We start from the raw sequence: 16,577 nt of genomic DNA on the forward strand, positions 1-16,577 counted from the left end.
CACTTCATATGTAAAGTCTAATCAAAATGGCGTTTTGGCTTTTATGAGATTAGAGAAAAAGAAATAATAACTAATTACCTTTGAGACTTCTGGTATCACACTCCCCCTGTGAAAGGCAAAGAAAGATAAGTGGCTTCTCAAAACACTCAGCATTTTTGAGCAGAATTTGAAAAGGTAAAAAGGGTAACAGGTCTTTCCCCAAAGGAAGACAGACATGAGATGTGTCATTCCCATAGGAATATCTTCCTCAGAAACTGTGTTCACGTGAAGGCATGTCTCTGTTGGGAATATTACTTTTTCCCATCCTGTGCCATCCGTCAGCCCCACCCCATTCCATGCAAGTCTGCACATACGATGAGTACTGAGGTTGTCTGGCAACATAAACCTATCCCCCCATCCTGAATAAAACCCCAGACCTTATATATACATAGGCACATACATGTACACACACATTCCGTATTTTGGGCACTGACACTGCTCCCTTGATTTCTAAAGTGATATCCAAGGTAAGAGGCTAGAGGTTCCAAGGAATATCTTATAAGATGAGACCTCCCAAAAGAGCCCTTGAGGAAATTGCCTCATGCCTAGAGGGGCATCGAGACACCCAGAAAGATGGGCTTCTCAGGCTCAGAGCAAAAGGAGCAATGGATGGCACAAAAAACTGAAGAGCCAGGGTGACCATCTCTGCAGGGCGGACCAAAGAAGCAGGAAAAATACAAAGACACCACAAATGGGATTTTCACAAAGTGCCTTGGCCACAAGAGAAAGTAAGCAGACCCACTCCAGCTCTGTCCCCCATTGTCACCCATTGCCTCTACTTTGGCAAGTTTTATTCCCCAAGATAAACCCGAAGGCCAAGCTGCCAAAGACGAATTACAAAGCGCAGCTCTCGTCTCAAGTGGCATTTGATAATGCCAAGCATTTGGGGCCAATAAAGTCACTGCTTCTGCAAATCAAATGAACCAGCTCCTACACACATATAACCCTGCTCTGACACACTTGCCAAACGAGGGAGAGGGCAGGAAGGAAAATGGGCAATGAAACTACTGGAATAGGTAGTAATTTCATCCTTTCTATATTTACTGTAACCTGGAGTCTCGAATGGTTAAGGCAGCGTTGTTTCTCATGGACGAGTACACTGTGGAGAGAAAATGAGCATGACTTGTGAAAATTCTGATTCATGAAATTTCATTTTTAAAGAACTGGCAGTTTAGTCATATTTAAATATGTAACAGCCTCTGGAACATATGCAAAACCAATATGGGGTTCCCTGGTGAGCTGTCCTTATGGAGCTGGTTTAGTGAATAACTAAATACTATTTGTAATTACGTACCAACATTGGGAGGTACAGTGCTCCTGGAATTTATGTCTTCCACATTTGTCGAGGATCAACAATGCATAAGAAACTGTCTGCTTGCTGTCGATTGCCCAAAATGAGGCTTGTTTTCCTGAGTAGTTAAAAGTATTCCTCCCAGCTACTCGTTTATACTATTTATTTGCTTAACAAACTTGTCATTCCAAAGGAATACGAAGTTGGTCCAACTCTCAATTACCCCATATGCCACATCAGCAGGTACAAACTAATGAGGTTTGCCGGTGTCAAAAGCCAAGGTAAAATGTACGTATTCTGTTGATCGAAACCCTCCCTCTTTGAGTTGAGAAATTCAGAGCTGTGTTTGTTAAAAGACCATTGGAACTCAGATTTTAATGCGAACCCCAACTCTCTATTATCGTAAGCAATTAAATTTTGTCTACGCATCAGTTTCTTCGTCCGTAGAATCTGGGCCGTAACTGTGAGGCTGGTTTGTAGTGAATATCGGAGGTTTTGTATATATCGGAGGTTTTGCATAGTGCTGGGTGAATGGCACGGACTCATGCTATTTTTTTCACTCTTCTGCTTAAAAATTTTCATATTCTCCTGTAAAGAGCCTGGGATAAGTGGGTTCAAATATGCTTGTTAGCTTGTCCACTTACTCCCTCCCTATCTGTACTCCACAAAGCCACTCAGTCTAAGTTTCTGTTTCCTTATCTTCAAAATGTGGCTGCTGGTAACTCTGTCTCATGGTTACTGTGAACATTAAATGGGATGGCCTGCACTGCTGCTCGCAGACCCTTCCTTCACCGGCCCTCAGCCTTCCTGGGTTGTCATAATTCCAAGTAGGGTAAAATGGCTATGAATGCATTTAATACACTCAAAGACACTTGAAAAATATGGTACACAATTCACGATTTGTTATCACACGGCTTTATCAACTTCTCCTTTTGACCTCTTTCCTCAAGTATGGAAGGCAGAAGGCAATCATATTGTCAGAGCCAAGTAATTAATAAGGACTGTTTACAGTGGGAACAAGGTGTTATAGGAATGGAGGAGGAAGTGATTTCACAGGTTAGGAAAACCACTGCTTCTTTATGTTTAAAAGCTGTTCTCTTTTGTTCAGTATATTTCAGTGGGTTAATAGAGCCATCTTTTTACAGAAAAAAAGGGAAAAGACAATAGCAATTGGCTCATGAGCTTTAAACTGACCTTTTTCAATTGCCAGAGGCTGTAGATAGCTCAATGACTTAGATAGTTGTTAAGAACATGGTCTGTGAAACCTTCAGTTCTGGGTTAAAATTCCAGGTCTGCCACTTAACTCTTTGTGTGACCTTAGGCATCATGGCCTTGGAGAGGTCACTTTATCTGGATGAGCCTCAGTTTCCTCATATGTGAAAAAAAAAAGTGATACTTAGTAAAGAGGACTGTTACACAGATTAAATGAGATCAAGTATTTAAGACCATGGGTGCTATGTGTAACATAAAATTAAAGTAGCCCTATGTATGTATCATCTACTGAGAGCAGAACTGAAAGCACCAGATTGTAGCTCTAGGCGACTGCAATCCCCCACCAACCTACCTTAGAGGAAATAAGAAGTTTCCGTCAAACTTAGAATACAGCCACCATACCGTAAGGGACATAGATGTATTGCTTTTCTGTCCCACAGTCCAGGGAGTCATTATACTTAAGCATTACCCCCATTCCCCCATCTTCACCCTCACTTTTCTCCAAGGAAAGTGCTTATAGCTACATTTGACAGTCTTTTTTTTTTTAAGTAAACAAATATATCCTATCTCAAATTGATGTATTTTTCAGCCATGTCAATTTTTCCCAGGTAGCAGGGATAAAGGGAATGTTCTTGGCTAACAAGAAGATTGACAACCAAGTGAAGACTTTCATCACGTATAACAAGGGCCGAGACTGGCGTTTGCTGCAGGCGCCGGACACGGATCTGAGGGGCGACCCTGTGCACTGCTTACTGGTGAGTTTTCACATTGGAGAAGAATGTTCCACACAGCGGAGGGCTGGAAGCGGCTATTAAACAAGCAGATGAACATGGTTCCAGGGCTCCTTGTTCACCTGGTGAATGAAAGGGGACAGGGCTGGGCGTGAAGGCAGCGTGTGTGGAAAAGAGTCACCGTGCTGCCTTTTGTGCTGGGCCAGGAGGTAAGAGGGCATGAGTGGGCTCCTTGCTCACGTCAAGGATTTTGAGCTGCAACCAAGTTCTGTTGAGGACCTCAAATTGTAGTTCCAGGGAGAATGTGATAGTTTCCGTGTATGGTGGTGATATACACCCGTACATTCCCATGAACGCATAAATTCAGCTGTAGAACTGATGAACTGAAATAATTTTGTAGATATGTTTTCCAGCAAAGGTGTTTAGTCATATTTTCAGAGGAGTTTATGCCTCAAACAAGGGTAAGAATCACTGATTTAAACCCTTATTTGTACTTTTTATAATATGTTCCATTCATTTATGTTTCATTCCATAAAGCTGGGGTTGGTAAACTGTATGGCCTGTGGGGCCAGTATGGTCCACCGCTTGTTTTTCTAAATAAAGTTTTACTGGAAAACAGTCCTGTTTAGTTGTATACTGACTGTGGCTGCCTTTGCCCTTCATGGCAGAACTGAGTAGTCACAGCAGGGACTATGGTCTATAAAGCCTACAGTATTTATTGTCTGGCCCTTAAAAAAAAAAAGGTTTAGTGACGCCTCCTTTGAAGTATGGCTTTATTTGAGTTGTCTAACGTTTGGACACTGAGTAGATAGATCGGCATGAATTTATTTATATATTTGATTATATGAAGGTGTCCAGGAGGGGCATCAGAGCTGAGTCTTGCCTTCGAGGAGTTTACAGTCTACTTGAAAGAGACCATATTAATAAATAAGAGATTATAGGGTCACATCTCACCCCTCTTAGCTCTGGTTCTGCCCCGCGCTTGACACATGAATAGATACTAAATGAATGTGGAGGGGATTAATTGCAAAAAAAAAAAAAAAAGTACATTTAAGTGCTAATTTCTGTGAAACAATGTATAAAAAAGGAGGGATCAGTATGTAAACAGGGGAGACTTTGTTTTAGTATGAATAGTCTGGTTGTGTGCGCGTGCACACACACACACACACGTACACATCAGTGTTCACAGTCTTCATACAATTCTGACTTTGATATTATCCACACTCAGCTTCCTTTGTCCTGTAAAGTCTGAACAGCCCCTTTGCAGGTTCATCTCATACGACTGTAGGCGGGTCACCCTCCTACTCGAGGAGATGCCAACAGCCATGGCTTGACCTTCTTTGTTGCAAAGGATATCACAATTGTCACTGTGCATCAAGGAAGCCATCTAAAATCCAGCCTCCCACCCGGCTTCCATCCTTATTACTGGCAGCTCACAAGGGGAGAAAAGCCAGTTGTTATCCTAAGTGCACAAAGCCAATGACAGAGTAAGGAAATGTAACAGTTATTTATTGAATACCTACTCTGTACAAGGCACTATTCAGTAGCATTTTATTTTATTTTTTTTTATTTTATATTTATTCATTTGAGACAGAGAAATACAGAGAGAGAGAGAGAGCATGAGCAGGGGGAGAAGCAGGGGGAGAGGGAGAAGAGCAGACTCCCTGCATGAGCTGGGAGCCGGACGTGGGGCTCGGTCCCAGGACCCGGAGATCATGACCTGAGTCAAAGACAGATTCTTAACCATCTGAGCCACTCATGCGCCCCCTTCGGTAGCATTTTATTTTTGTTTTTGTTTTTGTTTTTTTGATGATTCCTTTTTATTGTTATTACTATGTTATCGAGGAGATGCCAGCAGCCATGGCTTGACCTTCTTTGTTGCAAAGGATATCACCATACAGTACCTCGTTAGTTTTTGATGTAGTGTTCCGTGATTCATTGTTTGTGTATAACACCCAGTGCATCTTAAAAAAAAAAGAGCCACCTTCCTAGTTTCGCTCTTCCGAGTTGGGACATCATGGTATTTGGCTGGAGAAGCATTGGGTGCACCCGTGCCTCAGTGTGGTCCTCCTTCCCACCACGCACTTTGGAGATTCAATGCCCATGAGGGAGAATTAACCGTAGCACCTAAAGACACTTGCCTGTGAGCGCTCCGGCACCGTAAACGGGTCGTTAGAAATGCCTCCGACACAAAGCACTTAGTGAAGTGCTTCCTGCTCCATCTCCAGCCCAGTTTTAGGAAGTCTTTTTATTTTTTTTTTTTAAGATTTTATTTATTTTTTTGAGACAGAGCGTGCATGAGCGGGGGGGAGGGAAAGAGGGAGAAGGAGAAGCAGACTCCCTGCTGAGCATGGAGCCTTGACTTGGGGCTGGATCCCAGGACCCTGAGATCATGACCTGAGCTGAAGGCAGACGCTTAACCAACTGAGCCACCCAGGCGCTTAGGAAGTCTTACTGCCATGCCTCCAGAATATAAATGCAGTATCAGCTTGCTTACTCATCTCCACTGGGACTGTCTTAAGCCAAGCCACCATCATTTCTCACTTGCCCTACAGTGACAGGCTCCCAACTGGCCCTCCTGTCTCTACCTGGCAATCTCTTCTCCACACAGCAACCGATGAGAACTTTCCTTTTGTAATCCAACTTTACTGAGGTAAAACATTCATAAAAAAGTACCTGTTTTAAGAGTATAGTTCGACGAATCTTGACATATGTAGATACCTATGTGACCATTACGACAGTCAAGATAGAACATTTTCATCACCGTCAAAAATTCCTTTGTGCCCCTTTGCAGTCAGTTTCCACTCCTCCGGGGCCAGACAACCACAAATCTGCTTTCCTTTGCTATAGATTAGATTTCTCTTTTCTCAGATTTTATGTAAATGAAATCAACTTGAGCTTTAAAAATTCAGATCTTGTCCCTCCTTTACTTAAAGTTTCTAATGACTTTCTAACTCTCAGGTAGAATAAAATTCCAGTACTTTACCATGGCCTGTGAGGCCTCATAGAGTCCAGCTCCTGTGTGCTTCTCCTGCCTGCTGTCCACCCTCTGTCTCCCTCCTTCCTTACGTAGGCTGTCCTGTGAGACGACAGCACCTCTTTCCATATCTTTAGCTCACTGTGGTCCTTTATGTCTTAGGCATTGTATTCACCATTATTTCTTTTATTTTTTTTTAATGTTTTCTTATTATATTATGTTAGTCACCATACAGTACATCCCCAGTTTCTGATGTAAAGCTCGATGATTCATTAGTTGCGTATAACACCCAGTGCACCATGCAATACATGCCCTCCTTACTACCCATCACCGGTCTATCCCATTCCCCCACCCCCCTCCCCTCTGAGACCCTCAGTTTGTTTCTCACCATTATTTCTTTTAAAATGCCATTTCTCTCGTCTGGCTTTTTCTTGGCTTTCAGATTCTTGCCTGATTACCTTAATCTCAGAGGTTTTCCTAAGCTTTCTCTAAGGTGGTACGTGGCCCAACTCTTTTTTATCCATGACTGTTCTCGTTCTCTGAAATCAGCACATGTGTTTGTTAGCTGTCTTTTTTAACTCCCCCTGCTAAAATGTGAGCTACATGAGTATAGGAACTGTGGCTGTGTCTCTGGCCACTCCAGAGGATCAGCTCAAGAATCAACCACGTGGCAGGTGTTCAGCATGTGGTGTTGTTATGGGTGTTGTCGGTCTGAAGTCGATGCTCCACTGACAGGTGGTGTTGGAGTTTCATATTCGAACTTGAGTGGAAACTTCCTCTTGCCACTGACCACAACACTGAGGGATCTGTCATAATATCCAACTCTGAAGCTCAGAGGCTCAGGTTGACCCTACAGTTAACAACATCAGTAGGCTCATTAAGTCCCAGCAAAGATGAATTAATGGGCTCTGAACGTATGGCACCCAGGAGTCCTTTGGCCTGCCTCCCTCATTAACCCTGTTTGATGTAGTTTCAATCTGAGTTTTAGAAAACAGACTGAGGAAAGGCAATGGCAAAGGGAGTGGGGGCAGGGACGAAAATCACTTATAAAAATCTGCCAAAGGCACAGAATAGGAAAGAAAATCTTTGAGCTACAGGAGACCCGGACCGTTAAAAACCTTCTTTAGGCTTGGGAGCTGGTGGCAGAGAGGAGATAAAAAGTGCTTTTAGATTGTGAGTACTTGGAAAGTGACAGTGTCACCGAAAGCATAGGCTAGTGATTAGAAAGGAGATTTTCCAGCAGGGCTGTTACAAATGTGAAACAGCTTCAGAATTACAGCCCCAAACGGAATGTCCCTGGTAAAATGCATTCTATAGAAATAAGACATCCAGAGTAATTTGGGGCTGTATTTTTAGGACTTTTAGACTGATTGCCCAGAGGGCTCAGCTAGGATTTCTTTTCTCTGAAGAGTGCATTGTACAGTTAGATGGGGTATTACAGGTCATGGTCCACCTGCCTCCAAAGCCTCGGGATTGGGCTCCCAAGAGGCGAGTGTGAGCTGAGCCTGTGACAAATCCTTTGGGTCCTTAGGGAAAGCATAGTGTTCTGTGGAGAGAAGCCGTGACTTCCTTATGGATTCACTTGACAGTTCTCTGTCGGAGCTAAGCAGCCAGCTACCCCAGGAGATTCTTGACGATGCTTTCCACTCCTTTGCACAGGCTGTGACTCCGCATGTTATGTTGTATTGGAGTGGAGCTGAATGCCCCAGACTCAGCCTCTTGGCACAGAGCCCTCTCTCTTCTTTGCCATTGACTCTTTACGAAAAATCTAATGGATTTCTAGTTCCAATTCAGGACCATAAGCAGCACAAATGTGTGTATGCAGGGAGTGGATTTGGAGGATACTATTTAAGACTTCAGCTGCTGCCTTATTATTTATAAAAGGTCCAGTTTGGCTTTTCAGTGTAATACTCAGATTAGGAGCCCTAGGGATAAGGGTACCATGAAGACAAGACCTAAAGGCTGTTAGTACAGAGGTTGGGGGAAAAAGGAAGTGGACTGAGAAGCTGATTATTCTCAAGTAATCTTAACAGTTTTTTTTTTTAAGTTGATTTAATTCATGTTGGGAGGGGGCATATCTTATCATTTAGTAATTCTCCGTTGGCCATCCACAGTGCTAGGGTGACAGTAGCTAGTTAATGGATCAATTAAATCCAACAGACATTTATTGAACACTAGCAATGACCAAAGGATTTCACTGGTTAAAATAAGAAAAAAAGAAGAAGAAGGCAAAAGAAAGTATTGGGACCTAGAGGAGTCTGTGAACTCCCTGAAATTGAACACAGAACTCTGTGTGCATTTGCCTTTGTGTATTTTTTCTTGGCATAGAGTCCTTAATTTGCCTCAGATCCTCAAACTCTAGACCTGATCCTGAAAAGATTAAAGCCAAGAGGTCTAGTTGCTGCTAGGACTGACCAGTTGATGATATGCCATGCCCTGTGACCGTGTGTGAAGACACAAGGGGCAGTTTGCAAACATGTATGCTGCTCTCTCCATTCTCTGTAAGTCAGCTGCTAGGTCGTGGTGGTTTCAGTGTAAAGTTCTGTATTTTTTCATGTGAAAAGATAAGGGGAATAGATGCCTTTGGGACAAACCGTACTTTGGCTCTACTGAAGTGGAGATTACTCTGGAAGGATACTCAGATATTTATGACGTGGTTGGTAATGGGAGAAAAGAGGGCAAGAAGGCTGGAGAGAAGGCAGGAAAGGAGAGGCAGACAAAGGGCACCCCGCCTGGAAAAAATGTGCATAACAATTAGAGAGCCTTGCCCTGTGTCCTTGCAGGAATTGGCGGTGGATTGATAGCCATTATAAGAAACCTCTCTGTTAATTTTTGGTGACTTGACTTTGATAGATGGTCAAAACTGGTCAGGTACAAAAGTTTAACTTAAAAATGTAAAGATGAGTCACTTACCAGTATTTTTCTTTGAACATTGATGTAGACTATATAACTTCCTTGAAAAAAATGGAAGGAGGGGGGAAAAAGCCACAGAATATTCTCCTCATACCAGTTGGGGGCAATCCAGTACTGCAAATGTGAGAGTGGAGAAAAAAGTGCACCAAAAAGAACACTTCTAATGTTGCTGCTACGGCCTGAACTGGTGTTTTTTTCTTCTCAAATTAATTTATTTCGAGCCTCTGAAAGCCCTAGCAACAGAACAGTGCCGAGATGGCTGATTGAAAATGCCCCCTTTCCTTTGTAACGCCAAGTACCCTATGTCAAATAATCCTTGATCAGGTCAGATGGCAACTGAGCTTCACAGTCTTCTAGACTGTTGGGTGCTGAAGAACGTGGCAAACATCTGGCTCAAGATTGCAGACTGGGTGCTCCCTTAGCCACAGATGTTCTGCTCTGTTGGGCAACACAAAAGGCCCTCCAGGAAGCCCATGTGACCTAGGCTAATCCCCTAGGAGTTCTTGACTTCTTCAAATGCCGTGGAGATACTCAACATTAATCTGATGACGTGGTTTATACATTAGCCCAACGTACTTCTGGCATTATTCTGAGTAAAATAGTCAACAAAGGTCTTCCAGGTCCTCACATAAAGCACTGCTTGATACTCCAAGCATTTATTGACTGTCTTTTTTAGATTCTATGCCAGGTTCCACAGAAGACTCAAAGTGTAGTGCTTGATGTTTTCTCTTTATTTGCAGAGTTTATCTCTTAGGGAGGTAAAACTGTACATACCTCAAATAGATAATATGAGACTGCACATGGTCAAATAAACTGTTGTAAATCAGAGAAGGGGAGATCCCGAGAGGCTGCGGCTGTCAGGAAAACTCTCATGGAGGCATGGTTTGCCGTCTCTGCTCTATCCTGTCTCGGAGCGTGTCTGCGTGCAGCACGGCCCTGCCCGGGAACCTCCGCAGCATACAACCGTACCGTTCTCATCTTCCTCTCGGGTAAAGGGATGCCAAACATCTGGGTCCGACTGACTCTTTTTATAGGTGCAGGCTTCCTTGCTCTTATGAAACGTTGTAAAGTAAAAATTCCTTTTTTTGAAAGCCTTCCATGCAATTTGCAGGCAACACCCATCATTTACAATGATCATTATCCCTTGAGAGTTTACTCTGCCTTGGCAGTGAGAAAAGGCTGTGTTGGGATCGACTGTTTCACCTCACCAGTGTTTTGGCCGGTTTCATTCCTGAGCTTCATTTTTGGTTTGTCATTTATTCTATCCCATATAAATGTAATCATTGTATCTCTGTAGCTTTCTGAATATCTGCTGGCTGAGACTTACAGAGCAGAATGAAAGTAATAACAGAGATACATTGGTGATTCCAAAAACTCAAGTTGATAAGATTAGAAAATAATCTTTTTGAGAGATGAAAAAAGATGTGGGTTCAGACACAAACTTATAGTTTCTGACAACCCAGTACCAGAACTGTTTTAAATGAAATTCGTATAAGATTTATTATCCTGTATTTGAAAACTGTTGGTATCTTAATCAGAGAATTTGATCAAGATTTTTACACACCAATAACAAGTCCCTTAAATTTTCATTGAATTGTTATTACTAGTGCATTTTGTCTACAAGCATGATTCTTATATTGAATAATACTGATTCTGATCCTACCCTGGCATGGTACTGTGTTGATTACCTGGTGGATGTTAGGAGAGTTTCACGTATCATACAGCTTCTTCTGGACAACTGAGACTAAGGTCTCCAGTGGACAGTGGCCAAATGGTGCTAGCTGACTTCTTCAGATCCCTCCCAGCCTGAGCAAATCTTTTTTCCTGACTTTTTAATCCCATTTTTCCTCCTCTGTCTTATCTGGCTAAACTCTTCTGCTTCTTTTCTTTGTTACTGATATCACTCAGGCCTGAAATGTTCTTTGTCTTCCTGAACATCTCACCTGCAGTTCACACCTTCCCCATCTTTGCCTTAGGCACCATTTTCTCCTTGAAGCCTTCCCTGATCCAAAGCTGGACATAGTCATGCCAGCCTCTAGAACTTCATGTTTCATCTTTACTGATCTTTGGCTGTTACACTAGTCTCTGTTTATGGTAGTCAATAGAAAAATCTTAAATTAAGTACCCCGTAACAGCAGAGACCAAATTTTAGTCAGTATAAGTCTTTCATAAGCTACACCTAGTGCTTTACAGATAGAGTACTGAGGTATTTGTGAATGGCCAAATGGCAATCAAGGCAGTAGATCAGACCTAAAATGAAGATGCTCCCTCCTTCTCCAATTTGGCACCTGTCTTGTACTTAGTGGACACCAGATATCTGTGGAATAGATGAGTGCATGAGTGAATGGCTAGAGGGGATGGGTGGGTGAATGCATGGATGCTCTGAATCTGGACTTTAAATGACCATTTAGATTATATGCTTTCATGACCCTCATTTCTCCTCTTCTCAGCCTTATTGCTCACTACACCTTCACCTTAAGGTCTCCGAGAATCCCTACACATCAGGGATCATTGCCAGCCGAGACACAGCTCCCAGCATCATAGTGGCTTCAGGTAAGAAGCTTACCTGGTGGGCTTGCTGTTGCAAATTGTATTTATTTTAAGAAGCTAGATATCAGTGCAGGGAACTTAATGAGCAAGCAAAAATATTTTGCAAGTCACCTAAACCATTGACCCTGAAGCGACTATGCTGAAAAACCCTGCTCACATAGTGTTGACAGTCTTGGTCCATCTTGGACAGTGTAGATATCCAGTAGAGCCCATTGTTAGCTTTTGCAAACAGCTCCTTTCACTAATGGTGGCATGCTCTCTCTAGGTAATATAGGTTCTGAATTATCAGACAGCGACATCAGCATGTTTGTCTCTTCAGATGCAGGGAACACCTGGAGGCAGGTAAGAAGGCATCCTGGGTCGAGTTGCTGCAGTTTAAATGACTTAAACATTGTTCAGCTTGGTTAAATCCTGGGAACTCATTCAGCTATATGGAAATCCTAAAGCTCGTCAATGTGTTTATTTTCCTTTTTGTTTTATGAGAGTCTTAAGTAAGTCTTTGAGTTTAGCAAATATTTATGCAATGTGATTTCTTTTTGTCATTCAATAAAAATGACCCTTTTTCCAGAGCCTCTGTGTAAGAAAGTTTATAAGTGACAATGAAGCCAAATTGGATCTAACTGAATTTTTTTCCATGAAGGAGAACCAGGATCCCAAAGAGGTTATTATATAGGGAACATGGAGCCCGGAGGGTAGTTTATACACCCAATACTTAGCTGCCTCCATAAATTCCCCTTGCCTTGGAGTCAGAGTAGAGAGGAATGCAGTGATACAGAAACAGCTATTACCCAGGTGGTATCCTGAAATGTTTAAATTTCACGTGCCGAAGACAGAGTAATAACCATCAGGGTGCATATGTTGGGAAAGGTAGAAATGGAATCACTTTAAACCAACGTGTTTAGCTTAAATGCTTCCTCTCTTTCTTCTAAATGAAAATTAGATACCCGTAGCTTATCAAACAGGCATTTAATGAGGTTTAGCAATCATAACAAGATATGTGCCTAATGCATGGTTGTTACACTTCAATAAATATATTTTAATAACCTACTGACGTTTAATTATCATACAATAACTAGCACCATAAATTGAAATCTAATGCACAGGTAATCACACAGAAATGAGAGCACTCTGCTTTAAATTTTAGACAGAGATAGCCATGTTATGGTCCAGTTACCATTTCCTACCTTCAGACTCTTCGTAAGTCCTCCGTGTGATTCACATGGTTTGAGAAGAGCAAGGCAGGAAAGAAATTTCCTTAAGAAACCTCAGGGCTATTGATCTTGGAGGTATGTAGGAACATGGACTATTAAGCTGCCTCTGGAGAATAGTTCAAGTCAGGATCCCACTTTGTTTCTTCCAGCACCCAAACCAAGCAGACAACTCTCTACATTATAGTCCTGGGATACCTCTTAGGTGTAGGAGGTAAACAGGGAGGAAAATAATTATGTCTGCAGTGTAGCCACAGACAAGGCAATACCAGCGATGCAATTATGAGAAAACAGCACGCCTCTCGTATGGAGAGGACACAGAAATTGTTTGCAGGCTGTCTCCACTTGACTTCAAGTTGATTTCTCCACATTTGGAGAAAAACCTAAATGACACATGTCCCCAAAGTTGATTCCATTTTGATCAGAACTACTTTATGGCTTGGTAGAGAATCTATGATTGAAAAAGAACAGATTTCCTCTGTAATACTTGGAAACTGTGAAATAATTACATCTGGAAAGGGCACTGTAATCCTGCAAGTCCCAACCCCAGGAGTTACTCTATGCCTGGCCTTAGGCAAGTCACATCTTTCTAAATTTTCTCATCTGTCAAAATGAGAATGTTGGAGTAAAGTGTCTCTAAGGTTTCTTCCTTCTAAAGATGTTATATAATATGATGGTAACCCAGTTACCATCTGATATCGTCATCAGTGGGAATCAACAGAACTTACCCAACAAGATGGGAATATAAACATGAATACGTAGCTATTAATTCTTCAGATTTCTTTTGTGGCACACCTAAAAGCATTTTATATAACTCTAATGGTACGTGCGGCCCACCTTGGGAAGCATTGTTTGTAACTGTCTTTCCAAAGATTTGGGGAAACCCTGTTCTGTCACGGGAGGGATTTATGTCCTCAGACGAAGACTAATTCTCTGAACTCCGGGCGTGCGTGGCTGTGGGTGTGTGTCCATGTGGATGTGTTTTCCTCTTGCAGATCTTTGAAGAAGAGCACAGTGTTTTGTATCTGGATCAGGGCGGAGTCCTGGTTGCTATGAAGCACACGTCTCTCCCGATTCGACACCTCTGGTAAAGGCATGAGTCATGCACCGGATGGCTCCATACCGCTAAGCCCAGTTGAGGGGTCAGGCTGTCAGATGGGGACTGTGTCTGTAGTAAAATGTCAACGTCTACTAGAATATAACTGATACCTTTGCTCTATTAAAATAAGATTATTGTCCGCGGTTTCACAAAAGAGGAGAGGAGGTAGAAGGAGGGGAGGGAGGAAGGACGGAAGGGGAGAGAGAGAGATTGAGAAAGAGAAAGATTGAGATCGATTCTTCCCCTGAGAGAGGAGTTGCATGATGCCACTGCCCTCCCCAGTACCGTCCTTATTCCTTCAGCACGCTCCTGGGTCCAGTGGTGGCAGGTACAATGGGCAGAAGTTAAGAGTAGCTTAATGCGTATTCATTATGCGTGTTCTGCACAAAGATCAGCAATTCAGGGCACGTCTCTTCTTATCTCCTTCCCCCAATCCTACTTCCTTCGCTTCCTTTGGCGGGGAGGAACTCTACCTGTTGTAGGTCTTGCACAGATGGTTGTGTAAGGCCTAACTTCCAGAATGCTTTCCAGTAGGCTCCTTCATCTGTGTTTTTGAAAGGAGCTCTCTCCATATGCAAGCTTGTTCAAAACCAAAAGTGTGATTTTCCCTCTGGTGTTAGTTACTTTGGAGACCTACGGGAAAGCTACCGAAGTAAGAGAAACAGAGGCTTAGCTTGAGGGAAGACATCCACAGAGAAAGGCAGAGCAAAGGAAACATCCTGTGTGACCAGCAGGGTTGCAGACCTCTCTTACTCTCAAGAGCCAGTCCCTCCCTCAATGAGTCAGCTAGGATTTGTAACAGGGTAGGAAGGAAGCCGCCAGGATTTGCTCACTTAGAGGCAGCTGGTTCAAGTCCATCTAAGTAGGTCTCAGAAGGCTATTGCTCTTCAGAATCACCAGTCAGGCTTGCTGCTAGATTGTAGTGAGGTTTTGGAGAGGGTCACATTGAGATCTAAGATCTAATAAAATATCCAAATTAAAAAAAAAATTCTGTCAAAGACTTATTATTATTCCCATTTCATGCAGCTCTCCCCTTATGGCTGTTATAACACATCTGGGTCCCAGATCGCTTGGCTAACTGTATTTCTACCTTCTGATGTAATTAAGAATACTTATTCATATAAAAGGCTCACTTTGACAGTGCCCCGGGTACTTCTAAAATGTATTCTCTCCTGGCTGGTAGGATCTTTCCTCTGAAAGGACTTTTTTTTTTTTTCTTTTGAGATCTAATGCCTGTTATTTTTTCTTTCATTAGGTTGAGTTTTGATGAAGGGAGATCTTGGAGCAAATACAGTTTCACATCTATTCCACTTTTTGTGGATGGGGTTCTGGGTGAGCCTGGGGAAGAGACTCTAATCATGACGTAAGTGGAAAAGTATGATGTCTTCTAGTCTTAATTTAAATCCAGACACATGTTGTATTTTGTTTTCTTTTCAAAGATTTTATCTGTTCATTTATGTGAGAGAGTGAGAAAGCATGAGCAAGGGGAGGGGCAGAGGGAGAGAATCTCAAGCAGACTCCATTCCGTAAGCGGAGCCCCATGTGGGGCTCGATCTCGCAACCCTGAGATCTCAACTTGAGTCGAAACCAAGATTCGAACACCTAATAGACTGAGCTACCCAGGTGCCCCCAGAAACATATTGTTTTTAGCAAAGCCTATTCACTTTGCCACTGTTAGATTTGAAATTGCCAGCAGGGTCAGTACATCTGACTTCATGGTTTCTCAGCAAAGGGGAAAGAAAAATGTGGGTGGTCATGTTCTTGGCTCTTTACTAATTAGGACACCCACACTGAGGGCTGGCAGCAAAAGGGCACAGCTTGTTTCTTCCTACACTGAATGGGCCTATGAAAATTGGAAGTGATTATGTCAATAGAAAATAAAACTGTAAATTTAAAACTTTAAGAATAAACTCAATATACAGAAAATCACAGACATATAAGAATGATTTCACTTTAAGGCAGAACACAGAGCTTGATCAAAACCCCACAAAGGGTTTTCTTTTTCCCTGGCTCTTTACCTAACCCACTTGTGAGACTATATTAGAAAAATCGTGAGGACAATCTGTTCTTGTGAAATTGTATTTGCACTCATTCTTGTCCGGAAAGTGATGATCATTAATTTGTGAAAGACTTGATTAATGAGTTGCCAGCTTAAGGGTTTCAAAACATGAGCTTTGAATTTGAAATATGAAACTGTGAGGGTTTTTTTTTTCTTCCCCTGGAAAATTGGACATGGAGAACAGAGAGAAGGTTTTAAAGTAGTCAACCCTGTCATGAATGAAAATTTAAAAATCATAGTGAGTAGTTTGTACTATTTGTAATTTTTTTCTAATTTTTTCTTCCCTTCTTTTAATGATAGAAGAGATGAACAAAACTTTAATATGCCTAATAGCTGCACTTTTGCCCTCCGAACACATAGCCAGATTAGCAATTTGTTCCATAATATGTCCTTATTCAGTTTTCATATTTGCAGAACACAGATGAAAAAGAGCTGACTGGAAAGGCTACTTTGTGGCTTTTCTCCACAGATGGCTGTGACTGGTGACTCAAACACCTC

At 42.2% G+C, this 16,577-nt stretch overlaps 1 protein-coding gene across 4 annotated transcripts in view; it reads left to right on the forward strand.

The window, feature by feature from the left end:
- The window catches only part of SORCS1 (sortilin related VPS10 domain containing receptor 1), a 483,023-nt gene that overhangs the window by 381,709 nt on the left and 84,737 nt on the right, over positions 1-16,577 (forward strand). For all 4 annotated transcript variants that reach the window (XM_045803063.2, XM_087862723.1, XM_045803062.2 and 1 more), the window contains exons 10-14: positions 3,151-3,297; positions 11,614-11,716; positions 11,979-12,055; positions 13,917-14,008; positions 15,276-15,383. In XM_045803063.2, the coding sequence (XP_045659019.2) occupies positions 3,151-3,297; positions 11,614-11,716; positions 11,979-12,055; positions 13,917-14,008; positions 15,276-15,383 (527 nt within the window). The remainder of the gene's footprint in view (positions 1-3,150; positions 3,298-11,613; positions 11,717-11,978; positions 12,056-13,916; positions 14,009-15,275; positions 15,384-16,577) is intronic.

This window comes from Ursus americanus, chromosome 6 (genome assembly GCF_024610735.1).
Source record: "Ursus americanus isolate L20-20 chromosome 6, mUrsAme1.1.p, whole genome shotgun sequence".
In the NCBI taxonomy this organism is placed as follows: domain Eukaryota; kingdom Metazoa; phylum Chordata; class Mammalia; order Carnivora; family Ursidae; genus Ursus; species Ursus americanus.